General features: G+C 36.2%; 1 protein-coding gene and 1 pseudogene across 1 annotated transcript in view; both read right to left on the reverse strand.

Annotated features, from left to right (window-relative positions):
• The window catches only part of LOC100734065 (antigen WC1.1-like), a 122470-nt gene that overhangs the window by 13738 nt on the left and 81180 nt on the right, over window positions 1-27552 (reverse strand). Inside the window, exon 10 of the mRNA XM_063238130.1 lies at window positions 11113-11418. Within this exon, the coding sequence (XP_063094200.1) occupies window positions 11113-11418 (306 nt within the window). The remainder of the gene's footprint in view (window positions 1-11112; window positions 11419-27552) is intronic.
• On the reverse strand, window positions 11483-26633 carry LOC100734347 (tyrosine-protein phosphatase non-receptor type 11-like; annotated as a pseudogene).

Genomic DNA, 27552 nt, shown 5'->3' on the forward strand with positions numbered 1-27552 from the left:
CACCATGTAAGTATTTTGTTTTGAAGTTTGAAAGTAATAGTCACAGCAATGAAAGATGACTTTTTTTCAGAGTTGGTGTTTGGGGTGAATTTTCAACAATTGTTGTCAGAATGGGACCTCAAGTAGCATGCATTTAAAGACAAATTCCAAGGGAATTTGTAGGCTAAGTTTAGAATGACAATTTTGTAATAACTTATTATTCCATTTTTAAAGTGAGGGTTTTCTATCTCTTGTCTTTTATACATCCTTTTATAAATTCAGTATCCAGTGAATATGAACACCATTAAGAAGTAGACTTTGTTTATCACTTTCACACTTTTCTGTATTTGTGCTCCTAGGAACTGAATTTCAGGCTTTCACATTGACAACATTCATTGGCCACTTACAAACCCCTCCCTCTAGTAGACAGGATCATCCTGAGTCATTAAATTGGTTAGGATTTTATGAATCTTTATTGTCCCTGCTTTGGTTACTTTTTTCTCATTGCTGGGACAAAATACTTGACACACAAAATGGAGGAAGGAAAGGTATATTTAGCTCACAGTAGAGGTTTCAGTCCATAATCAGTTGGCACTAAGGCAGGGTGGCATAGCCAGGAGAAACACTTCAAGGTGCAGCCAGTAAAAGCAGCCAGAGAAAAATGGGGATGGAACAAGCCTCTTTGCCCCTCTTATAGTGTATGCAGTCCACCACTTGCCTCCTAGGGCACTCTCAAAATCTTTGTGTCCTCCTCTTGCATAGAATGGGGTTAGTAAAGTCCCTGGATCCCTGCTGAATCTATTAGTTAAACTTTTAAACTTCTCAAATTGACACAATGTATCAACCACAAGAGCTTCATTGCCCCCCTTCACTATTTTTCCCTTGAAATTTCAGTTCTACTGATAATAAATTTTCTATATTAACATTTACTGATGAATGAAAAATGTCTATATTCATTTAAACCTCACAATTTGTATTTAGTTCCCATTTAGTGATAAGGGTAAGGTCCAGTAAGTAGACTACAGCACAAACGAGGTTATTGAAACTAAAATTACTTGGAGTTTTTACATCATTCTTGCCATTAAAGAAGACAGAAAATTTAGATGGTGCTTCAGAAGTGATTAAGACATTGGAGTATGTTTACATGCTTATTTTGGGTTTTCCTTTGTTTTTAATTTGAAGAATTGATTTATTACTAATAAATAGAATACAGGAAACCAGGAGATTCTTAGTGAAGATCACTGGAACCAGTTTCAACTCTGGGATGCAGAACCAAGGAGAGGCATTAGACAACTGCTATGAGCCTGTGTGTAGGATTTGTTGTGAAATGTTTAGCATGGATTGTCTTTTTTAAGAGAAAAATGTGAGTAGTAAATCTTTGTTACCAAGTATTACACCAAAATGGGACAAACAGTGAAAGAATTGATTTGTTTCTTAAAGTGATGACTTCATATACTCTACTTTCACATGCTGTTGTTTCTTTTTGATCTTGATGTTTTTAAGTGAAGTCTGGATCTCTAAATGGTTTCCTTATTAAGACCATTTCAAGGAAGACTGTGACAAGAATGGACTCTGGAAAATGTACCTTGCGTGGGAAGTCAGAATGCAGAGTTTCCAAAAAGATTTAATATATATTTGATTCAATATATATTTAAAATAATTCAATATATATTTGAGTGATTAAATGGAATGAGATCTGGAGTGTGTCATGAATATCAGCCATCAATACAGTGGATATAACCAGGTACAATATTGATCATGCTACTCACTCCCAGTCAGAGCAAAAATCTTTGATGGTGAATTCTGGGAAGGGATTTTATTGACCCCATCCATGTTGAATCACAAAACCTGTGACCAAGGACAGTGAAATGAGCTCAGCATCTTGCAATAGTGCCTAACATGAAAGCTGTCTCCTTAAAGAGAGAGGCATTTGGCAGAAATAAGGACTAGCATACTGGAGTTATGAATGTAATAGGAAAGATATAAGAAATACGTTTAAAAAGGTACAATATTTTTTGAAATTTGAAAACACCTTGCTCTATCAATGAACAGGTAATTTTAAAATTTGAAGACATATATGTTGTGCACAAAAATTCAATTTTCAAATAAGTACAAATTTTTCAGTCTTGATGAAATTTTAAGATTCACAAGGAAGAATGTGAGCATGAACATTACAAGAAAATTTACAAAATACAAAGCTTATGTAAGGGGATAGGATGTGCATGGAATATTAAAAAAAACTATGCTCTTATGTGACAACAGATTGTAATAAGCAAGATATGAATGTGGACTCAAATTCATTTGTGTTTGTGTGAATTATCCACACACCTATATATACCCATAAGGAGTTAGCATTTAAGATTTAGTATATGTATATTTGTATATAATTAGTAAATTTAATTAGTTTCAAAATTAATAAAATCTGATTCCCAATTAATATTTCTTTCCACTTTGTAAATTTACAGTAGTTAAAACTATAAATGTTAAATGAATTGTATCACATGAAAAAAATATGTTATCTGAAAAATAATACTGGGGGTGGCTAACACAGAGCAGCCAGCCTGGACCCCATGTGCATGCTAGCCACCATCGGGAGTCTTCCATGAGTAGCCAGCATTGACAGGGAAAACCAGCCAGCTATGCGTTGGTGAAGCTGTGAATGTCTGGAGAAACCTGCCCCACACCCCGCTGCCTTCTGGGGAACATGGGTTAGAAGAAACACAGGTGCTTGACCCATCCCCCTACACTGTGGCCTGGTTAGCAATGTGGGAAGTGCCTGGGACCCACAACATACTCATCTGGAGGAATCCAGCAAACTGTCAAGATGAAGGAGCAAAAGACAATCTCTGACCTGCAGCCCAAACAGAATAAGTTCAGGACTCACACGCATGGCATAAAGTATAAGTTTCATACCTGAAATTTCTGGGATGATGGCAACTGTGGTAAAGAAACTACCTTATGAGGCTGTAAAAGAAATCAGATCAGGAATAATATCTCAAGTAAAAGAAGAAATGTCAAACATGAAAAAGGGTCGCTGAGCTGATTTAAAGAAGAAACAGATTTATAAAAAGAAGAGCAAAGGAGTATGAGTGAAACCTTGAATGAACAATATTGACAAGATTCAGAATTCATGAAACAAACTCGAAGAGATATCCAGGAAATTTAAAACTCCATTGAAATCTGGCAAAACCATTTGAACAAAACTCAAGATAGATTTTTAGATCTTGAAGACAGGATGGTGGCAGCTAATCATGAAAGGAAATATATCTTAAAAATAAAAAGGGATCAGGAAATAAGAATACAATGGCTGCAAGACAATGCAAGTAAAAGTACCTTAAGACTGATAGGTGTCATCAAAAAAGCAGGAGTCAACACAAATGACATAAAGTGCTATTTACAGAAGTAATAGCTGAGAACATCTAAAGCACCGAGAAAGGACCTGACATACCAATGTGAGGTATATAGAAATACAATCAGCCATAACAGCCATTAATTTCTGGGTGTAAAATAAATTTACACCCAGAAATTAATCAAGATCTCAGAAATTCAGCCCAAGAACAATTAAAGGTTGTTAGAGAAAAATAAACAGATCACTTACAAAGAAAACACCACCAGAATCATGACAGACTTCACACTAAACCATCAAGTGAAGAGAAGCTTGGAATGAAGTATTTCAAATCCTGAAAGAAAACAACTTCCAACCCAGATTGATGTACCCTGAAACACTACCTTACTAAGTTAATGGGGAAATAAGATAATTACAAGACGACAACTGAAGGAATTCATGACTACCAAGACCAAACCTACAAAGAATACTGAAGGACATTCTACAGAGAGAAATAAAAGTGACCATGGCACCAGTAATAGCAGCAAGACAGACAATTGATTGGAACTGAAAAGTAGAGCCAATAGTAGGGAAAAAATCATGGTAGAAATGAACCAGTGCATATTGGCCATAACTTTTCACAAAGATGGCCTCAGTTCAGCAATAAAAAGAAACACAGACAGAGTAGATCAAGTAATAAAATCCATCAAATGTGGTATACACGAAAGACAGTAACTAATGAAAATTCATAGATCGAAAGTCAAAGAGAAAACAATGCTCTGTGTCACAAGAAACCAGAAAAAAAGGGGTAACTTTCCCATCAACTGCAGAATGGTTAAGAAATTATAGTATTTTATACAATGAAAAGTTACTCAACTAAAAATAAGGATAATCGTGAGGCTCTTGTAGGTAAATGGATGCAATTTCTGCTCATTGCCTTGGGGAAATAGTTTGGACTTACATATGTGAACCTCACACTGTCTCCCTCCTATAAAAAAAAAAAAATACTGAAGGAGTTAGTGAGATTCAAAATGTAAAATAGACATTGTGAAAGTGAAAGCAGAAGAAATTTCTGCCTCTTGTCCAGCTCATCATACTTAGATTTAACCAGTCTGACTGACCTGTCAGAGATGATGTCCACATATGTATTTATTCACAAGGAGTAAAAGATAAAAAAGTAATTTTGCTAAAACAGTGTACTTTTATATTTATTTTTTAGTTACTTTTGTGTTTTTGAGGTAAGTTTTTCCAAGCAATTCAGGATGGCCCTGAAATCACTTTGGAGCCAACGCTGGCCTTCAACTTGCAGCAACCCTCCTGCCGCAGCCTCCTGAGTTCTGGGAGTTCAGGCATGTATTACTACAGCCAGACTCTGGGCATACATTTAATACAGCGTACAAAAACACTAAAGGAGCATAGAAAAGTTAAAAGGAGCAAAAAGCTCTATATCTTAAAACACATCAAGCCTTTCAGATATCTTGTCTCATAAATTGGAAGAGATTGAAATAGTCCATTGCTTCAGTCGAGAAAGAGAAGCCTTCCAGGCCTAGACCAAAGTGATACGACTCTCTTCTAGGGTCTGAAAACTTTGATGTATTGAGATTGAGAGGACTGCATGTACATGGTGTTTGTTTAGCACATGACAGGGGAAGGCTTTCCATACCCACTCTTGGATTTGCTGAAAGATGGAAAGATAAAAGGATTGGGGCTGACTACATTTAAAGCAAATAAGGCCCTGTGACATTTTTTTTTTTTTTTGTTTATCAAAAATATATTCTCAGTGTCATCTTCCTTTCCTAGAGTTCTTCATATCTTTATTCTGCAATATAAAAATGTCATCATGCAACAGTCTATTGCTAGGTAAGGGGAAAGGTCACCATATGTTAGAAGCTAAAATAACATATGGGGTCCTCAAAACGTTCGTTCTTCTTTTATGACAGAGTGACAAAATTGCCTAAGCACATGTTTAGGTTACTGAGTGGGTGAACAGAACTGACATCCAGACTATCTCTGGTGTCTCTATTTTATGTGTCACAGTAGCAGCTCTGCATTCCAGGTAATGTAAGGACTCTTCCTTCAGGCTTGGGTTTAGTGTGAGTATATCACATAGCAGTCTCCTGGGTGTAACCCCCTCCAAAACTGACCTCCATTTTCCACTGTTCATGTGCAAGGGACACACCACACTGAATCACAGGAACATTCTAGGGGCCATAGTGTCAGGATGTCGCTCTTTCTGTACCTGGGCCTGAGCCTGGAGATTCCAATTCTTCAAATGTCAGCTTTCACTTGGGGCTCTTTTGGTCAGAGCAAATGTCCGCTTTTAGCTGCACTAAGTATGTGAGTTTTAATGTTTTGTTTTCCAAGTCAGTAAGAATAAGCAGATTGGTTTTCATCATGTAACAAGACCTCAGTTCTTGCTCTTCATCTTTGAGCAAGATTGCCTTTTCTCCAGTGCCTCTAGCTGTAACTCTTACTCATCTTCATAATTGTGATTTTCTCTGATAATACTACTTGCCGTATACACGTTTTTTTTGTCCTCTACTTTGAGAATATACTATACTCTTTGAGACATATTAGGGTGTTCATTGATTGCTAGGAATGTTTCCATCTAGTGTGGTTCTAGAACACTCAAAGTACCACAAAGATCTGAATACGTTTCTTAAAGAACAAACTTGCTCTGTGTTCACCTCAAAATCCAGTCATATTTGAAAGCTGAAGAGAAGGTAAGACCCAGAAAAGTTCAAGAATTGTTACAGAAGGACAAAGACTGGGTAACAAACAGAGAGGAGAGAAGTCTTCAAAGAAGGTATAACTAAGTTTTGCACAGATTTGAAAAAGCCATTTAAAGACAATGCTAAAATTCAAAATCCATGTTGTACACTCAGTTCCCAAACGTCTTTAAAAGTGTTTAAAATTTCAATGCTGTGGATTTTAAGATTTATAAATGCTGACAATAGCCAGGAGTATAAATCATAAGGAAAAATGATTTGTTGAAGTGGGGGAATTATATCACTGGGGAAAAATCAAGCATACTCTTCTAACTCATTTGCATCTCTCACAAAAGACTTTAGTGCACAAAAAAAAATTTCCTCTGAAAAAGTCTGTTGATTTATATGACTCAATCTCACTTAAAGCAAAATGAAAGTCACTGCCAGATTTATTGCTTCCTGGAAGTTTGTTATATAGACATCTGCAATGTCTTTGTGTATTTTCATAAAATTTAAAACAGATCATTTTTCCCAACATTCTGATCTGTTCCATACCTCAATATTGAGTCACCCTTACAAGTCTTCCTCATTTCTGAAAACTGTATGTGTAGAATTCACAGAAATGTGCATATAAAATTCTCCATTACGCCCTATGGAGTCTCAGTGCTGCTCGCAGAAATATTTACTATGTTATTTCCTTTTGACAAACCAAGACCTAATATGGCCTTTGATCATTATCTGCAAAAATTTGTCCATTGTTCCTATTATCAAATAATTTTCAGTGTTAATTTATCATATATCACTTGTCTATATTAACTCTAGAATCTATGTTAATTGTTAGTGTTTGCACATTAAGGTGTCATTGCATTCCACATTGACCCACCAACGTATGGCTGTGTCCCTCTTATGTTAGAATGTATATGTTTATAGATAGAAGACAAATGAATAAATAACCTCTTTAGCAAAGGTTGAAGAAATTTTGACTCAGGATATATGTATTTTTCACCAAAATTTAAGTCTCTTGGTAAAAGAAACAGTTTTTTTTTTTTTTTTTTTTTTTTTTTTTTTTGTATTCTTCTTTTTTATCGGTACCAGGGATCGAACTCAAGACTGTCTGCTTGCAAGGCAGGCCCTTATGCCGCTGAGCTAAATCCCCAGCCCCCCCCCTTTTTTTTTTAATGAGGAATTTCTGGATCATTAGAAAGTTGCACTACTCTTTGTGCCTGTGCACCTGAAACTCTGGTCCACAACACTGTCTCACACTATACCTATGAGAACACTCAACTCAACTAAGTAAAGAAGACTCTTATTTTTTATAGCCTCATTTTTGTCTTACACTTAACAGACATAACTGCTGTAAAGAGGTCATGCATTTATTTAAAATAAATGTCCGTGTTTATTGGGAATAAATTTTAAAAATATAATTACTAAGATTAATTTTAATGATTTCATTAGACTTAGCTATCTTGTCATAAAGATCATTGAAAGAGGAAAGGAAAACAGATGACACTTAATACTATGGGAACAAGGGAAGCCTACTACATCAGTTATTCTGTGTAATCATGGTTTGTGAAAGGACTTCTCAGGCCTGTAGTGTTGGTGCATTTCCAGAGAATAGACATCTATATTTCTGAAACTTTACATTCACTCATGTAGTGCATAATTCACTGACTGTACCTGAACAGATGACTCCTGCATTTTCCTGGTAGTTGCGAAAGGACTTTACCCAGCCAAAGGAATAACATTTGTTCATATGGGTCTCCTCTCCTGTACAGGTCACCATCCTCATCACGTTGCGCCCTTTTCCAGGCCCAAAGTAAGAACCCAGTGTAACACTGAGTACTTCTCCACAGCCCAGCTGGCTGCACACCACTTGACCAGCCTTCTCGTCCCAACCTGCTTCAGATATGGTGCCCCAGAAACCCTGGAGAAGAATCTCCACTCTTCCTTCACAGCGATGACGCCCATCCACCAGGCGGATCTGTGTGATCTCTGAGGACAGAAAACAATGTCAAAATTTGCAATCATAAAGGGAATCACACTGGTTTTCTTGTCTGGTGCGAAAAATTCACACAGGAACTGTGTACAATGAATATTCAGTCTACAGAGCCTGCTCCTTCACACAAGGAATCTTTCCACAAAGGTAGTGGATGGTATGGATCCTTGCAAAATTAAACATTCAGAAAGTGTTAGTATGATTGTAAAATAAGAAATAAAATTGAACTGGAAATAATTCACTATTTCCAAGTTGCCACTGTTAAAATTCCTACCAAACTTAAGCTTCTTTTCCTACAGTTGTGTGTAGATTTTGAGGAAAAGTATGCTGGAAATGACACAATAACCCCTACCCTGAATAGATCATGTATTTCAATGATTGAGGACTTATTGACACTAAATTGGTTTACATCTCAACTGATTTCCTATAAACCATTTTAATGGCATAGACCTGAGAATTAGGAAGATAAAAATACAGGAATTGAAGTCAGGAATTTAGCTGAGCTCATCATAATCCTCAGGTAGCAGCCCAGCATCTTAGACATGTCACAGTTGTTTTTGGTGGTGCAGTTATTAAGTGTTTAAAATCAGTGAATCATGATGGAGACTATGGTTCATACAACAAAATTTTACTAATGGGTTGAGATGTCAAATTCTAGTTCTGGATTATTTTCAAAAATTTTTCTGTTTCTGAATAGATTGGGCAGTCTCAAATAAGGAAAAATATTAAATGATAATGACTCTCGCCAGATTTCATGAAAAACAATAAAATGTAACTGCTTTCACAAATACACTTACTGTCTGTTTGCCTTTGTATCCACAGTTGTTAGTACTCAAGATTGGAATTTCTTATTTTCTGGTGGGAAATTGTTTCTAAACTTAACTTAGTTCAGAGCTAGGCTATATTATTCTTGCCAGAGCACTTGATAAACAAAAGCATGTCAGTGTCCCTCCGTTATTTTCTTCTTTATACATGAAAGGAGAGGTTAAGTAATGCCCGTCCATACTACAATTTAAGCAGATTATGGGATAGAAAATAAAACCATGGATGTCTTCCTACGAAGGATGGAAGAACTCACAAGGCACCAGTGCTCCTACTAGTTATAGCTAAAATTTTGAAAGTGTAAAACAACTAAAATTATTAGATGTCTGTGTACCAAATAGAGCCTGAGTATGTTAAAATACCATATAGTGGCTGGGAGGATTACTCTGACAGATCTTTGCCTAGTATGCACGACAATCTGGGTTCAATCTCTAACATATCAGTAACAAATCAAAGTATAAAATTTTAAAGAGGAGGGATCATTTAAACCAATGCTTTACAGATTAGTTTTCTTGAAGATTAGCTCCATAGTTTAGTTCTCATGCTAACAACTCAAAATCTAGGCTTCCAGAAATATGTCTTAAAGATATTCCTTGTGTTTAGGACAAAAGAAAATTTGGGACTACATTGAACTGACTTATAAAATTTGGGATCTGAAATCCTCTGTCTTATCTTAGTGCAGGTTTTCTCATATAATGCTTTCTTGACATAGAAACTGTGGAAGCAACCAGGCCAAAACTAAGGTCCAACACACTAGAAGAAGAGTAGATACTTTGTTATTGTCTTCAGTACTAGACAACAGAATCATTCAATATCTACAAAGAAATTCCTGGAAACCCAGCTCTTAGGAAGAGAGAGAAACCAGAGATCAACTTATTGCACTGAGAACTATAACCCCAAGTTGTTCCTGATCAGCTCTATTTGGGTTTAAATATCTGATTAATCAGCACACTTTCTACATCCTGTATAGCACACTCTCTACATCGTGCATAGGAGAATCAAAGATAAATCTTTTCAAGTGTTAGGAAATATATCTACTTTTACTCAAATTTCATATAAAATTTTAGTACTCAATGAGAAAACAGGCATTATCTACAGATAGCATATTATATGACATACCAATTAAACAAAATAAAAAAAATACAAAAAAACCCAAAACCATCCTTAATAAAGAAGTTGACGTTAGCAGGAAAGAAGTGTCTTAGTTTGTTTTCAGAGACAAAATACTTGAAACCAAAAACAAAAGAGGAAAAGTTTGCTTGGGTGATGGTTTTTAGAAGTTTTATTGCACAGTCAGCTGTCTCTAAGGCAGGGTGGCCCATGGGAGAGGGGAAAGAATTCATGGGTCAAAAGGCAGAAAAGCAACAAGGAAAGGGAAGGCAGTCTCTTTCTGTTCCTTATATTAAATGAGGGCTAGTGGGCATGTAGCACTCACAACCTTAGTCCTAGCCAAAGCTAAACCAATCCACTCAATAGGTTTAAACACTGATCACTTACCCTTACACCCAGCAGCACTCACTCTAATTCAGCCTCCTCTGTAAATTTCCTATCTAAGGTGACATGAGAAGGCCAGTAATATAGATCAATGGCACAGCACCTGCCTAATAAGAATAAGGTCATGAATTCAAATCTATGTACCAAAAAAAAAAAAAAAAAATGGAATGTATGAGGCTTTATGGGGACATCTAGACAGAAATCATAACAAGAACTTTAAATATGAATTTGGAAAAGAAATGATATGGGAAGAACAAATTGTTTAAAAGATGGAAAAAAACACTTTAACACCAAATTGTTAAAATAAATAAAAGAAATAGGATCCAATGGACAATAAATTGTTTAGCAGTAAAAATTAAAAATAGTTTTGAAAAGATTTTAGACACAATTGAAGACAGAATTACTGATTGAAAACTAAAGTGAAAATATTTTACACAAAAGACACTCAAACACAAAGATTTTTAGAAAGACATTTCATCACAAGAAACAATTGAGATGTATAAAAACTTTTAAATGCAAAATAGGTCTCTTTGAAAGCAGATGGAGGACTGAATAGGAAATGCAGGGACAAGATAGGAGAAGGAGACTGCAAGGCTGAGTGTGGGGGGAAGTAGCAGAGGTGAGGGAGGGAGAGGGGAGAAAAGGAGAGGAGAGGGGAAGAAGAAAAGAGGAGAGGAGAGGAGTGGAGAGGAGAAGAAGACAATAGAAGAGGGGAGAGGAGAAGAGAGGAGAGGAAGTTTGAAGAACTGCAGACTGCAGGGAGGTGAAATTCCTGCTGTGAGTCTCACCTTCACAGACAACCTCAACAGCCTTGCTGTGCTGGCAGCTGCCTCCAGGACAGGGCCCTCTGGGACACAAGCTGAGCTCAGGCTCCTGCCCCTCACACTGGAACTCCTCAGCCCACATCTGTTCACTGGCATTTCTGGACACGTTCCCCAGAACAGACACAGCCTTGCCACACCTCAGCTCTGCACAGATGACCTGGGCAGTGGGGAATGTGAAGTTCACATCAGACACTAGAAGCCAACCTCTTCTAGAATGCACTTCCACTCGTCCTGAGCAAAGTCCTTGTCTTCCACCCAGACGCACAAATCCTGAGGAAGAAAAAACAAAACAGCACAGTGAGTTTTATGACTCCGGTTTAGAATCTGCAAGAGATTATGTGGTAGAGCTGGTGTCGCCCTGGGCTGGATCTTGGGAATTAGGAGAAGTTGGTTCTTAAGGGGTGTTAACGTTAAACTCACGTGAGGGAGGGCTTGACAATTCTTCAGGAACTTGCAAGATCATTGCAAAATTTATGGCCACTGAATTTGCTTCAATTAAGAAACAGATTAGGCTTATCATTTTCATTGTATCAGTTCCAAAATCTTCAATGCCTAAGTTATAATGACAACTATGTGGACAGTTGTAAATCCATGAAAAAATTTCAATATTTTTGAACTTCATGAATGCAGTAAGAGACTAAGGTAGAAATCAGATTATTGACAGTAATATGATCAAGGTATTAAAAACACACTTCCCAACAGAAGACGGAAAGAATAGTGAAGAACTAGACTGGAATTAATTAAACTGTTTGAGACTTTGTCTTTCTTTGCTGTTTCTTTTTAATTTTTTGAGATTATTTAACTTATTTAATTAAATTAACTTATTTAATTTTTTTAGAGTATTTTGTTCCTATGAAGTAAAATTTTAAGAAACCAAGAGACTTCTAGGGATGATGATCTGGAGGGAATTTCAACAATGCATTCAAAAATCTTGGGGGAAATGTGACTATAAGCATGAACTCTAGCAAGAACTGTTAAATAATAATGAGTAATTGTAATGAAGAGCTATATCAACATCTGACTTTCTCAAGAGAGAGGCATATTTAGCAGCATTTTGTTGTTGAACAAGCAAGCAAAATGGGATGAACAGCAAATATATTCATCTATTTTTTTTTTAATAGTATCTTAGCATGTTCCAATTGGACAGGCTGAAATTTCTCAGAGTTGCTTAGGAAACTGTCTAGGTTTCAAAGTGTCTTTATAAGTTCATTTAAATTCATATTATGATAAGAACACAATATTGGAGATATATATATATATATATATATATATATATATATATATAGAAAAATAAGGATAAAATTGCAAAACTATCTACAGTTTTATAGCTTTTAAGAGTATGAGACCTATGGCCACGTTATGAAGAGAAATAGTGAGGATTGTACTCTCCACTCCCAAGCCGAGCAGAACTCAGAGCAGCTGTATGCTCTACCTGTGGCTGCAGCCACCACCTCCCTGGAAGCTCTGTTTCCACTCAGGTCCACCTGCACACTAGAGGGAAACAGTACCACCAGCTAGGTCATCAAACATGCAGGACCTGACTCAAAGTGTGTGACTTAAGAGGACAGTCAAGCCTGATTTAAATCTCCACATTTTATTTGCATTTTTTCCATGGTAAATTATGGTTTTCATTTTCACAAGAATTTTGTGGGATGATTCATTTCTGAAGTAATAGTACATATCTCTTTCTTTCTTTCTCTCTCTCTTTCTTTCTTTCTTTCTTTCTTTCTTTCTTTCTTTCTTTCTTTCTTTCTTCTTTCAATATGAATTTGGGATTGATCCCAGGGCCTCTATACTCAGTTACACACAATATCCCTTATTTTAATATATTTTTCAATTTTTTTTTATTTTACAAACAAAGCAAGAATGATAGATCTCATGCAGAATTTCAAAAACAGAATAGGAAATTAACACTACTTAATATATTTGACATTGTTATCTTAGAGGTAGTTATTCAGGTTACAAGATTTAGACATGAAAAATGATCTCTATAAGTTCATCAAAAAGAACAGTTTGCATTTTATTTTATTATTTTATGTTATTTTGACATAGGGTCTCACTAAGTTGCCCAGGCTGAGCTTGAATTTCAGAACCTATTGTGATATCTGATTACTGGCCCTACATTTGAACTTTAACTTTAACACAGACATATAGTCTGCATTTGCAGAAACTGTGAAATTTAACTTAGGTCTAGAGAATTCCAAGATAGAATAAAAGAGCATAAAGTATTCACATTTTTGCTTCATTTTTCATCTCTTTTCTTTCTTGCTTAATCTTGGGGGCATATTTCAGGTTAATCCTGCCAGATTCTTATCAAATGGTTCCTAATATTCTACTATTGCCTTAAACATGGTGCAATGAATGCAAGCTTCTCTTTGGACTTGTTTTCCTATGGCTCATCTTTCACTCTGTCAGCCTGGATTCCAGAAATAACAAGTCTAATAAATATATGCTTTATAATAAGTGTTAAAGTAACCCAGTGCCAACAATTATATTTTATTTCTAGCTAGGCCGTGTTTGACAAAACTCTGATTATGATCAACTAGATGTAAGTTGAACACAGAATCAACTAGATATAAGTTGAAAAAGGCCATATTATTATTACTATTTGTCTTTTTGACACAGGATCTTACTATACAGTTCAGGCTGGCCTTGGGCTCAGTTTGTAGCCCAGGCTGGTGTTGAACTTGCAAGGGTTTTCCTGACTCAGCCTTTTGAGTGCTGGGATTACAGAAGTCCAACATGACGTCAGCAAGGCAGTGTAATAGTACATACTACTTTCCTTCTACTTTTCTTCACTCTATATACAACCCAAATCTCTTGTTAGCTCCTTGAATTCAGAGCTAAGGATGCTTTCACCTATTCTTTCCTGGTATGGATATTGTGGATATACTCATTTCTTACTTAGTTAAATTTCTCATTTTTGAGACAAAAATACCTGACACCCAAAGTTCACAGTATAATTCAGGAATCAATTATCATGACTTTTTTGTGCAACGGCTTATATGTTGTGAGAAAAAATCAAAGGTAGCCTTTTAAGCCATGTGGAAAATTCAAGGGAACTTTTGTTGGCCAGAAAAGAAATACTTCCTCTGCAGATGGCTATTGATATACACGAATCAGTTACATTTGAGATAAAATGAAAAATGCAGTGAAAGGTATCTTTATCTGGTCTAGGTTGCATTGGTACCCTTAGTCAAGTGTATCAAAAATGTCATCCTTTGAATCTTGTCTCAATCCTAAGTTGCTCCTATGATTCATTCTTTTTTACATGTAGATGTAGTAAGTTCACACAAATGTAAATATGATATTTTTCCATACTTCTCCTGGGAATCCAGTGCAACTCATAAATTCCTCACATGCTTTTTTATAGTCCCTTTATACCTTAATACAAATAATTTAAGCTTCTCCATCTTCTTCAATAATTCCAATTGCCTCTCATTTTCATTATTGTTAAAGAAACTCCTGAATTTCCTTATTTTTCTGAAGCCATTGTGGATTAACTATGTTGTATTTTCTCATAATGAACACATATTAAGACTCTCTTATGTCCCAGTATTGTGTGACCTGGCAGTATATAACTAAGTTTTTGTCACAAATTGGTGTACTATACAAATGATTTTGACAGAAAAATGTAGAGGAAAATGTTTTTTAATACTGATGAAAGAATTTATACTTTGGTGTCTTTTATTTATAGATCATTCTAGCCAAAGAAGCATTCTAGCCAAACCATGAATCCAGCTTAAGACTCAACCGGAAAAAGAGACTTGTAAACTTGCAGTAATAGGTAAAGTCCTTTGTGTCTGTTTAACCCTGTCCTGCTTGTTGCACATCTATTTACTATAAAAAAATTTGTTGTGCTATGCACACAGAAGCTTGCATTCCCAGCAGCTAATGTTCAGTCTCATTCTTATCCCCCTTTCTACGAGCCTTACTGATAATGAGGGAATGTGTGGTAATTTGCAGATATTTTCAATTATGTGTTAGTTATAGAATCCCATACACAATTATATAGGTGGATTGTATTTGGAAAAATAATATAATCAATAATTGTGTCAGATAAAACCACTGAACTGGGAATAGACATTTGAGAATTAATGCTAGGGAACCTAAAAGACCATCATCAGCTGCTGTAAGTACTTGAGCTTTATGGATGGACCTCTCAGTCTCTACATCCCACCCATCTCCTATTACCATGATCAGAAAACTACATTCTTGGCACTCTCCATTCTCTCACACATTAAGTACAGACCATACCTGAGCAGACGACTCCTGCATCTGGTAGACCACTGCAGTTGTATTGACCCCAGCTCCAGGAAGGGCAATGCCACAAATGGGTCTCGTCTCCCATACAGCCTGGTTCTTTCAGCAAAATGGATTGTGGTCCAGGTTCAAAGAGAGTATTGTAAGTATAGGAGATGGCAGTTCCGCAGCCAAGCTGCCTGCAAACCACATTGGCATCATTCTTATCCCAATTTGTATCACAGATTGTGGCCCAGGAACTCTGGTAAAGAATCTCCACTCTTCCTAAACAACGATAGCCACCATCCATCAGGCGGAGATGCAGGCTTTCTGAGAAAGGAGAATCATATCGATGTGGAACTTATAGAGGACATCCAGTTGCTTTTTTGGTCTGTTTGGAAACACTGAACCAAGCAGTTAGTACACTCTGCATTCAGGGTTAACCATAACCTCAAAGAAAAAGTCAACAAGCAGAATTTTCTGAAATGGTAGCCGTGAGAATAGCAAAACAGATAAGTAAGTCTCAAAAAAAGAAATCCCACAGGAGCTGGAGATTTAGCTCAGTGTCATAAGCACCTGCCTTCCAAGCAGGAGGTCCTGAGTTTGATCCCTTGTAACGATTAAAAAATAAATAAATAAATAAATAAATAAACAAATAATTGCACAGACGATTATAGAGATAATGCCACAATGAAGGAAACAGTGAATCTGGAGTAGATACAGATTTAAAAATAACAGAGAAGCTTAGGAAAATATGCAACTCATAAAACCCAACAGAAAAACAAACTGAATTCCACAGTACAGGTTCAGGTAGAAGAGATTGAGGATTCTCTTTAAGGTATATAGAGCAGAGTAAAACAATGCAAAGATAGAATATCAGATTTAGAAGACAGGGTTCTGGCTGCTGTTCATAAAATAACGACTTTTTAAAATTAAGAAAGTGTCGTGAAATATCAATACAAGTATTTCCAGATGATGCAAAGAAGGATAATATAAGACTTAATAAATTCAGTAAAGAATCAAAAGATTTCACAGAACACATGAAAATTTGTGCACAGAATTAATAGCAGAAAACTTTCTAAGCACTGAAAGTGCACAGATAAGAGAGTCATAGAGAATTACAATTAGATCTGATCAGAAAAAAATGTACACCAAGTGTGATAGTCAGTGTACGGAGAACACTTAGAATTTTGACATGGAGTTATAATATTATTTTTATAATGGTCACTGGGAGTTAACACAAGAAAATGCAGGAAATCTATCAACAACACCTAAGACATAAGATATTTAGTCAAGGGCCTAAATCCCACAGCAATGTCCCATATGAATGCAGATGAAAACCCAGAGCCCGTGACAATGCCTCCCAAGAGTCCAACTGGAAGTCCAGAGCCCACAAGAAGGACTCACACCAGTCTGTTTTATGGATCTGTGCTGAGAAGGTCCAAAAATCAGCGGTGGAAGTCATAAAGTCCATGCCAGTGGGGTGAAGGAGCTGTGATGATGGTGGGATGGTGGGATGAGGGTTGTACACTGGAGCCGAGAAGTCACACTCACAACAAAGACCAGCACTGTCCTGAAAGTCACCACAGCCATCCTCAGTGACAAAGTGTCCCTGAGCTCCACTGACAACAAGCACAGTTGGGTACATGCCAGGAAGCCAGCATGATGAGTTCATCCTGGAGACCAAGAGGCACATGTCTTCCCCTCCAGAGCCAGGAGGCCATGCTCGATGTGAGGATCAAAGCTTCTCCAGGAGAACCAAACTGCTCAAACAGCAACATGTAGGAGAACCCACAATGCCTTAATGCAACACAATAACATATTAATGCCTTCCTTCTGCTTGTCCACCTCTCCATTTATGCTGGCAACTTTCCTCAGGTGGAATATCTAAATTCAGCACCATGCTGATATAATCCAGCTGACATTAAGTTGACCACCAGTTCTTAATCCATAGCACCAAGGTACATAATAATCAAGATTCCAAAACAGCACGAGAAAAGAATCTTAAAACTTGAATATTACAATCTATTAGGGAAAAGAAATTAACCACCTATAAGGAAAAACCATCAGAACTATAGCAAAATTCTCAACATTCAAACCCTTACATGAAGGAGAGCTTGGAGTGAAGTAGTTCAAGTTCTATAAACAACTTATAATAGACTTATATATGTCTCAAAATTCTTTCAATATTAATAAAAATAAGATATTTCCATTATAAAGAAAATCTGAAGAAATTCACAATCACTAGTCCAAATGTTCTTAAGGATATTCTTGAAAAGGAAAATGAAAGCAACAATTTCATGAATCTCAATAGAATGGACTCACCGGGCAAGACAAGCAACTAAAGAGAAAGGAAGCAAAGAGAACCAACAACAGGAATGAAATATAATGACAAGTAGAAATGAGTATCTATCAGCTATAACCATCCATGTTAATGATCTCAATTCATCTGTCAAAAGAAACATTGACAGAATGATCAGCAAACAAATGTAACAATGTGATATGTATGAGAGATTCATTCATACACTAAAAGATATTCATAGATTGAAAGGCAATGGATGGAAAATAATACTCCATGTGATAGGAACCTGAAAAATGGTAGCTATTTTATTTATAGACAAAATGTGGATTTTAAATCAATTGATTAAAAGAGGAAAGGATGTCATTGTATACTTGTTAAGGGAACAATCGAGGAGGGAGACATAACAATCATAAATATCTATACACCAAATGCCAGCACACCCAACTATATAGAACATGCAGTAATATAGGTGAAAATATACATAAAATATAAGTAATGTATATGGAAAAATCAGATGAACACTAATACAGTTGTAATTGGGGGCCTCTGCTACTCACTGTCACAAATATTTTGACATAAAAATCAACAAAGAAATATCAGAGCTGAACCAAATCTTTAAACAAATGAACTTTGTATATTTGTGCTGAGTATAACACCTCACACCAGCAGCATACAGGTTTTTCTTAGCTCAACAGTGTACTTTCTCCAAGACAGACTACATACAGGCTCACAAAACATGTTTAAGTATATGTAAAGGAATTTCAATTACTTCATTTTATTTGATTTATTTTTTATCACTTAACTTTCCCAAATTATTTCTTTTTACAACAGTCCCCATCATCCCTCAGCAAAATAAAAAATAAAATAAAATAAAATAAAATGGTTAAGGTTATTAAACGAGAAAATAAATTAGAATTTGTATACTCACAGTTGGTAAAATACAGAGCACAATTTAACTGCTTCCTCAATTTAAAATAAAATTCCATAAAATGTAGCATTTTCTACATTGTAGAGCTAATGTCTTCTTAGCACAGGCAATACTGAATAACAATACAGTGGCCTTTAAGTGATTTTTGAATTTTGTTTGTGAAAAGTTAGTCATCCACAAAGTGAGTCTTCCAGATCCAAACTCATCCTTTGTGAAAGCTCTCTTGTGTGTCAGGTCTTCATTGAGAGAAAGGGTGAAAGTTCACATTTCTTGCTGTGCTGAAGTTTCTGCAGCTTTTCTCTTCTGAAGCTCTTCTGCTGCTGCATCAAGCCCACCCTCTTGTAGACTCTGGCACTATCTTCTCTCATGTTGGAGATCACTGACAAACAGCTCTGAGCAGGATTTAAAACCTAATTGAATATGTATATTTATCTGTGAGTCTGTCCTAGGCCTAGGCTCTTTGTCTGATGATGGGAGCTGATTCATAGTAAATGAACCTCTGTGAATCACTGGTCCTAGCTGAGGTTTGTAATGGTGCTTGAGACCAGAGATACCTTAAAGGGGAAGATAAGGCCACAGATGTGGACGCTTGGCTCAAACAGCAATTAAGCAGATAGAGACTGCAGCTGCAGGCATCTCACTCTTGCAGTCTCACTCCTTAAACATCATGGAGATAATATGATTATTCTGAATTGGCATAATTTACTACTTGGAGAAGTTTTTGAAATTGACCCCCAAGGTCTTACTCATTGCCTACTTTCCTCAGTTTCCCCAATCTTTGTTTGGACCTAATAAAGATGGATGGTCCAGAGAAGTTTTTGTCTTAGCCCTCAGAGTCTCAAACTCAGCTTAAGGGTTTTGACCACCCCCTCCCCCCGCCCTAAAATCATACTACTTGTCACATTTATATAAGCCTTCTCCATACACTCACTTGAGAGTTTGGAGATGTAGGTCAGACTGGATACTCTGAATTCTGCACAGGGTGTTGTGGGTGGGCACAGCCTGAAGGGACTCCGATTACCACTTACCTGGTCCGCTAGGCAGGGAATACTTAACGTTGGTATAATTGAGCCTTTTCCTCCTGCTTTTCTGCTTTTCTCATTCCTTCACTGTAATGTTTCAATGTAATGCTGGATGGCCATGCATTTAACCACTACTGTGCTTCAGTCTGGACCACCCCTAACCTCTGAGAACACACCATTTGAATGGTTTTGGGAATGTTGATATCACATTTGATACCTTTCTCTCTGATGATGTCAATAACCTATCATGATTAATGTCCTTGTCCAACCAGTTCCAGCACTGCAGTGCATCTCAAAGGGACCCTCATCTATGATGCTCTCCTGCTTGAGGTGGACGTCTTCCAGGAATTCCAGCATGCCCCCAGCGTCACTGGGCACACCGTGGTCTGGCCAGGTCTCAAAGTGATACTGGCAAACCATTTTCTCTGTGTTCCAACCTTCAAGAGTTTAAGTTCTCCTAGCAGGCAGTCATGAGCAGCACTCTCTTTGACATTCCTGACACGCATGACCCCATGCTCTTTGAGGTTGTACTAATCCAGCCAGTACCTGACACATTTGCTCTTTCCTCATTCCACTTATTTCATCATCATGATGATCATTTGGGAGTTCACCTGGAACCCCATTCACCAAAAGGTGTTCTCTGTGTTTTGCAGGCATCCTTGCATGGTAATGTAGCTCTTTTTTGGGCTTTGAATTGTTGCACTTGGTTTCAAATTCAGGCATGATAATGTCGGTGCTGATGTAGTCAGACACAGGCTTGTTGGGGTCACCACAATGGAGGATAACCATGGTGTGATCACAGGGAAAGATATTTTTGTTCTTACTTTTGTTTTTATTTTCTTCCCTTTGGCCCTCTTTTTGATGATACAAAAGTTTTAACTCCTGTTGCTGTAGGGTCTCAAATTTTTCCCAGAAGCCTTATTTGACTCCATGGTCCCAGCCAATTTGCTCAATTCTCAAATCTGCCTTTCAATTGCAGCCTCACTGATATGAGTTGTGTTGAGGGGTTGCTTGAGCAGGAGTACAGTGCCTAATGTCTCTACATAGGATTCTTCTTGTAATTCTTCACCAGATCTGTCAAGGAATCAAACTGTTCTCCTCCACCAACATCATATTTTAGTTCCTGGCAGTGGATCATGACATAGATCACCGTGGAATTGTCATCATCGCTCTCCTCTTTTTCATCACCAGTGCAGACAGAGAGAACAAAATCTCCAGGGTGGCTCTTGCTTTCTTGGACAAGAAAGCTACCATGTTTTCCCTTCTCAGTCAGTAATTTCTCTGCCTCTTTCCCAGAGGTGACCATGAAACCATTTTTCAGAGGCAGGATCTGCACTGTTCAGTGGATATTTGAGCTCGATAACATCTCCATTCTTGTTTTTCAATTGCTCACAACATTCCACATAATACTGGATCAGGTGAGCCAAAGTGCCAAACTTTTCCCCTCCAAAAAAGGGATAGTAGTCACTTGAGTTCTGAATCCTGATGTGCACAGCAGCTCCATTTTTCTTAACTGAAAGTATGAAGTCTCCAGTGTTACTTTTACTGGGTTTCACACACAAAAAAACTGACATTGACTCCTCTGGTCAACAGTAGATTCTCTGCCTCCATGCTGGTAATATATGGGTGAAACCATCTCCACAATTTTACGTTCCTTCTGCCCTCCAGCTCCCTAATGGACCTGCTACTTGCTTAAGCTCCAGCGGGCCTGGTCATATTGGGCTGGCCTGAGGAAGGCCAGCTAGGGACTAGATGGGGGCAAAGTGATCTGGCTGTGCATAGACCCTTCTCCAGGCCTGAAAATCCCAGAGAATGTTTAAATTACTTTATATATATTATCTGAATGTAGTGCAATGAAACTGGAAATTAATGGCAAAAAACCCCACACAACTATATAAATATACTGAAGTCAAGTAACATATTCCTAGACAACCAGTGGTTAACAGATAAAAGTAAACAATAAATTAGTTTCTGCAATTAAGTAATAATGCCAGTATGAAATATGAGAATTTGTGAGGTGCAATGAGAGCGGTCCTACAAGGAAAATTTATAGCAGTGAATCCCAAATTCAGAAAAACAAAGCAAGGTGAAATAAATAACCTAATGTTTAAATGCAGAATTCTAGAAAAAGAAGAGCAAGTTTAGCCAAGAACATATAAAGGAGGGAATTATAAAGATATTAATTGATATTAATGTGATTTAGATTAAATAATCAATACAAAGATACAATGAATTGAAGATTTGGATCTTTGGAAGATTAAATACGAAAAACAAAATCTTAGCCAACCTTATATAAAAATGGAGATCAAATAACTGAAGCTGACAGTTAGGTACAAAAGGGGCAAAATCAAGGTGGATCCAAGGAAATCTAGGAGACCATCATCACTACCTACTCTCCTCTGATAACATGGACAATTCAGAAGAAATGGATGAATTCTTAGATACATAGGAATTGCCCAACGTGAACCAAGATGTGAAAAAGGGGCAAAATCAAACAAATTCAAATAAATCCAGAAGACCATCATCACTATCTACTGTATTCTGATAAGATGGACACCTCAGAAGAAATTGATGGAATCTTATATACATAGGAATTTCCAAAACTGAATCAAGAAGTGAAGAAGTAATAAAAATTATCAGTAAAGAAAAGCACAGTCCTGATGGACTTACTACTAAATTCTGCAAGAACTTTACAGAAGATTTTATGCCACTGGGCTTCAAACTCTTTCATGAAATTGAAATGGAAACAATACTCCTAAAGTCATCCCAAGAAGTGAGCATGACAATGATATGAAAATTAGACAAGGATCCAACCAAAATAGAAAACTTCAGGCCAACCTTTCTAATGAACATAAATCCAAAAATTTTTAATAAGATATTATCAAACAGCATGCAGCAAATTCTCAAAAACTCATGCATCCTTTCCAAGTAATGTTCACTTCAGGCATGCAAGGACAGCGCAACATTCACAAATCAATAAATGTAATATACCACATTAAAAGAAAAAAAAAGATATAAACTATGTGATCATGAAGAAAAAGTATTTGGCAAAGATCAACACCTATTCCTGTTAAAATCCCTAAAAATTGTGGAATAGCTCTTTGTCTCAATGTTATAAAAGCCACCTATTATAAACCAATAGCTAGCATAATACTACATGGTGAAAAACAAAGCTTCCACCATAAAATCAGGAACAATACAAGATGTCAGCTCTCACTACTCTTGCTTAATACAGTTCTGGAAAATTAGCCGGAATGTTGGGGACCACAAATTCATACTGACAGATTTACATAATTCCTTATGGGATAAAAGGAAGAACTGGGATTATTGGTACCACCCATTTGAGATTTTCCATTGGTTCTTCTTAGTTTAAGGTCATCTAGCCTTCCTGAGTCACCTCAGGATTATACTCAAGGTCAAGATACTTCTCCTACCTACCATATTCTGCTATTTAGAAAAGTCACTGAAGCACTCCCAAGATCTTGCTGAGTTTCCTACATTTCCCACTCTAATCCCTTCCTTGACTGAAAAAATAAATACAGGCTTCCAGAGACATTGCTTGTCTTAGCCCACAGCATTTCAAACTCTGCAGAGGATTCTGATCCTCCTAGAGCCCTAAAATTATACCACATATCTCATGTACATTTGCATGGGAAATTGAGGATTTAGGGAAGCTCCTTGATATAAAACAGGTAGAAAAGAGGAAGAAATAAAAGTAATATGGGTAGGAAAGGAAAAAGTTTAATTATTTTTATCTGATTGACATGATTCTCTACATAGGAGACCTCAATAACTCCACTGGAAGACTGCTAGAATTAATAACCAAAATCAGCAGCATAACATGATAACAAGGTTAACACACAGAAATCAATAGCATTCCTGTACATGAATAATAAATTCACTGAGAAAGAATTTAGGGAAACTATATATTTTAAAATAGCAGTAAGAAAAATGAGACAGAAATCAATGTAACAGAGGATGTGAAAGATACATACTTTGACAACCACAGTACTCTGAAAAAGGAGATTGAAGCAGATATCAGAAAATGGAAAGATATTTCCCATTCATGAATAGACAGAATCAATGTAGCGAAAATGTCCATACTTTAAAAACTCCTATAGAGATTTAAACCATGACCAATACATATATGTAAAGAATTTCTCACAGAAATAGAGAAAACAATCCTAAAATAAATAAGGAACCAGCAGAGACCTAGAAATTCTGCAAAATTGCGAAGAATCAACAAGTAACACCACTTCATACTAAAAAGCTCCCATTCCTCAAAGATCTAATATCTATTATATATAAAATACTTAAAAATTGAACTCCCCCCAATTTTTAAAGATTCCATCAATGAATGGGAACCAAAAATGAATAGATACTTCTCAGATAAAGATGTACAAACAGCACATAAATACATGAAGAAATACTTAATATCACTGGTAGTTTGAGAAATGCTAATTAAAATAACAGTGATTTCACCTCATTCCAGAAAGAAGGTCTACAATGAAGAAATCAACCACTACCAAAGCTGGTGAGGCTTGGCAGTGGATGAGTGAAGGGACAATTCTCAAGTGCTTGTGGGAGTTTAAATTGGTAGAACCACTATGGAAATTAATATAGAATTTACTCAAAAACCTAAAGCTAGAAGTTTAACTTGACCCAGTTGCTTCCCTTTTAGGTATTTTTCCCAAAGAGTTAAAAGCATCACACTACAGTGATAAGTGCATACCTATGATTATAGCAACATGATTTATAATAGTTCTATCGTGGAAACTCCTATATACCCATCAACAAATAAATGGATAAAAATACGGTGTTTATATGCAATGGAGTAATCAAGAATGATACACTTAAGTAAATTTTAGGTAAATGAATGCATTCTGAGATCATAATTTTGAGTGAAATAAATTAGACAGAAAAGTTTAAACAGAAATTGTTTCTCTTTTGTGAGAAACCCAAAGGAGAAAACTGGAGGTAGACATTGGGAATCAGGAGGAACAAGTTCACACTGGTAGAGGATGAAGGGAAAGGGAGGGTCAGTAGCAGGAAGAGAAAAGGAAAGAAATGGAAAAGAAAACTAGAAATAAACTTTTGTAAATGAGGTGGAAAAAAGTACTTAAGGTAGAGAATGGGATGGCAAATATTAAGTATTACAATATATTTTGCATAGGCATATATTCCTAATGAAGGATGTAATTATTATGAATGAAAGATATGCATTAATAAAAATAAAAGGAGAACAAATCAGAAGAGATCAAAAGTAAATGTAAATGGATACTGAATGAAATCAGTTGTTGGCTAGAATACAAATAATCTAAGTCAAACTGTATTTCTTTTCACTATTGAAAAAGTGACTATTATCTACTTTTGAAGCCTGTAATGTCTCCAATGTTTTGGTTCTGTTGGTTTCGTTCTTTACTGTTTTGTTCAATTTTATTATAACTGATGATATAGGTAATTCTATTGGAGATAGCGGGAGGCATTTTGGTAACCATTATTGATCAGCTTGTATTATGTTTTTACATTATCTATTATATCTACCTTTTTGATTTGACCGATTCTGTTCTGTTATGTCACATTTGGTTTTACTTTCTTCCAAAAAAGCAATAAGAACTGTGGGAATAATAAAACCTAAAAAGTGTAATAGTCATGTACAAAAGAGAGGAAAAGAAAGTGCTCTAAACGATATAACTGCATGTATATTTAAGAGTATATGATAGACAATGATATTACTGAGTTTTGTTGGATCATTGAACAGAACTGTTTGCAGTCTCACTGTTTGTCCACTTTATATGCTTTAATTTTGCAACTTAAATAAATATTTCTAAGATGACAATATGTAATCCATTAACTAGTGATTTCCTGTTTATTTTTTCTCTGAAATTCTGTATAACTTGTACCCTTTTTCTGCTTTTATAAATTTTTCTCTTTAAATAAAATTAAAAAAAATAAATTAGAAATCGAAATGTAAATATAGCCATAAATTCATAAATGTTAGAAAATTAAATACCACTCCTCAATCACTCAAATGAAAGTATTTTTTTTTCCCTTTTTCCTTTTTATCGGTACCAGGGATGGAACTCATGACTGCCTGTTTGCAAGGCAGGTGCTTATGCCACTGACCTAAATCCCCAGGCCCCAAATGAAAGTATTTAAAGAGCAGAAAATCCTGAGGAAATATTGTGAGATATGATATAACTAAATAATCTGCAACCGGAGCAGAAGGTCTAATTCCAATATTCCTCAAACTTCTTCATGAAATTGAAATGAATGCAACACACCAAAAAGTCATCCCTAAGAATTGAGCATTACTGTGATTTCAAAACTACGGAAAGACCCAACCAAAAAAAAAGAGAAATATGGGCCAATCCTTTTAATAAACATACATGGAAATATACCCATTGATTAGAAACTTCCTGTTTTCTCCTCTTCTCATCCCCTGGAAAATACTGTATATTTATTCTGAGATTGCATTAATTTGGCTATTTTTATATATCTTAGGGACTATTTATCACTCAGTACTTGTCCTTCTGTGAATGGGAGGTCATTTATTTACCTTAGCTTAGCTCCCTGTGATTCATTCAAATTGTCATAAAAAACAGAACTTCCATTGCATTAAAAACATAGTTTTACACCATATTTTCTTCATCAATTCATCAGTTAATAGACATTTACATTGTTTCTATTTTGGCTATTGTGGGCAGAACTGCAATAACAATAAGCATCATATTTCCTTGTGACTCTGATTCTAATTCTTTTAAATAGTTATACACAAATGGGCTTATTGGATCATTATACTGCATCTATCTTTATATCTTTATAAGTGAGCAGCATTTCTATAATGCCTTTGACTTGTTGCATTCTCATCTGCAAAGTAAAAAGGTTTTAATTTTTCCATAGCGTTGCCAACTATATACTCATTCTCATAAATGTGAAGTGCTGTCTCACTTTCGTTTTCATCCCCCTGATGAGTCTTCAAGTTGAGCATCTTGCTGCAGACATGGTGGCAATGTGTCTGTCTCTTGGTGAAATGTGTCTCAAGTACTTGGAAAAAGTTTTATTGATAGTTTTGCTATCAATTTTTGGAGCATCTAAAACATTTTGCATACTATTTTTTATGGCACCGACAAATATTTTCCCCTTCATTGTTTGATTTTTCACTATTATCGACTGTTTGTTTTCTGTGCTGAAGTGTTTTAGTCTGATGTTATCCCCTATAGTATTCCAGTCTCAGTGTTTTATTTCATATCTATGAAGTTGTCACCAAGACTAATATCATGATTTTCTTTTTATGTTGTCTTGAAAGAGGTTTGTTTTTTTATCTTTAGTACTCATGGAATTGAATTTCTGTACTATGTAAGAAAAACATCTAATTGTATTCTTCTGGGAGTAAACATGTAATATTGTCACTTACATTTTTGAGGAGAAATCATCCTTCTCCTAGTGTATGCCTTTGACACCCTTGTTGAAAATCAGTGGAGTATGTACTCATGAAATTATGTGTGGACTTTCTGCTATCACATTGTTTTGAATTTCTGTCTTTTTTTTTTTGTCTTTTTCATTTTTATTGTACCAGGGATCGAACTCAGGACTGCCTGCTTGCAAGGCAGGCGCTTATGCCGCTGAGCTAAATCCCCAGCCCTCGAATTTCTGTCTTTATGCTGGTACATACTCAAAATATACATTAAATTCAGGACTTGTAAAGGGATTTGCTCCTTTTTCAAGATCATTTTTGCCTTGTTGGGTATATTTGTAGTTTAATGTCGGGAGCCGAGCCAGAGGACCTGCCTAAGCAGATGAGGCCTGTAGGAAAGAGCGAAGCCTTCAGTAGATTACCCCTCCCATCGAATGATGCCAAGATGGCGCCCGTTTCCTACTTCCGTATTCTTACCCTCAGCTTCTGCCTA

The sequence above is a fragment of the Cavia porcellus genome, unplaced genomic scaffold (genome assembly GCF_034190915.1).
Source record: "Cavia porcellus strain 051 isolate PalLab524CR breed Dunkin Hartley unplaced genomic scaffold, mCavPor4.1 scaffold_27, whole genome shotgun sequence".
In the NCBI taxonomy this organism is placed as follows: domain Eukaryota; kingdom Metazoa; phylum Chordata; class Mammalia; order Rodentia; family Caviidae; genus Cavia; species Cavia porcellus.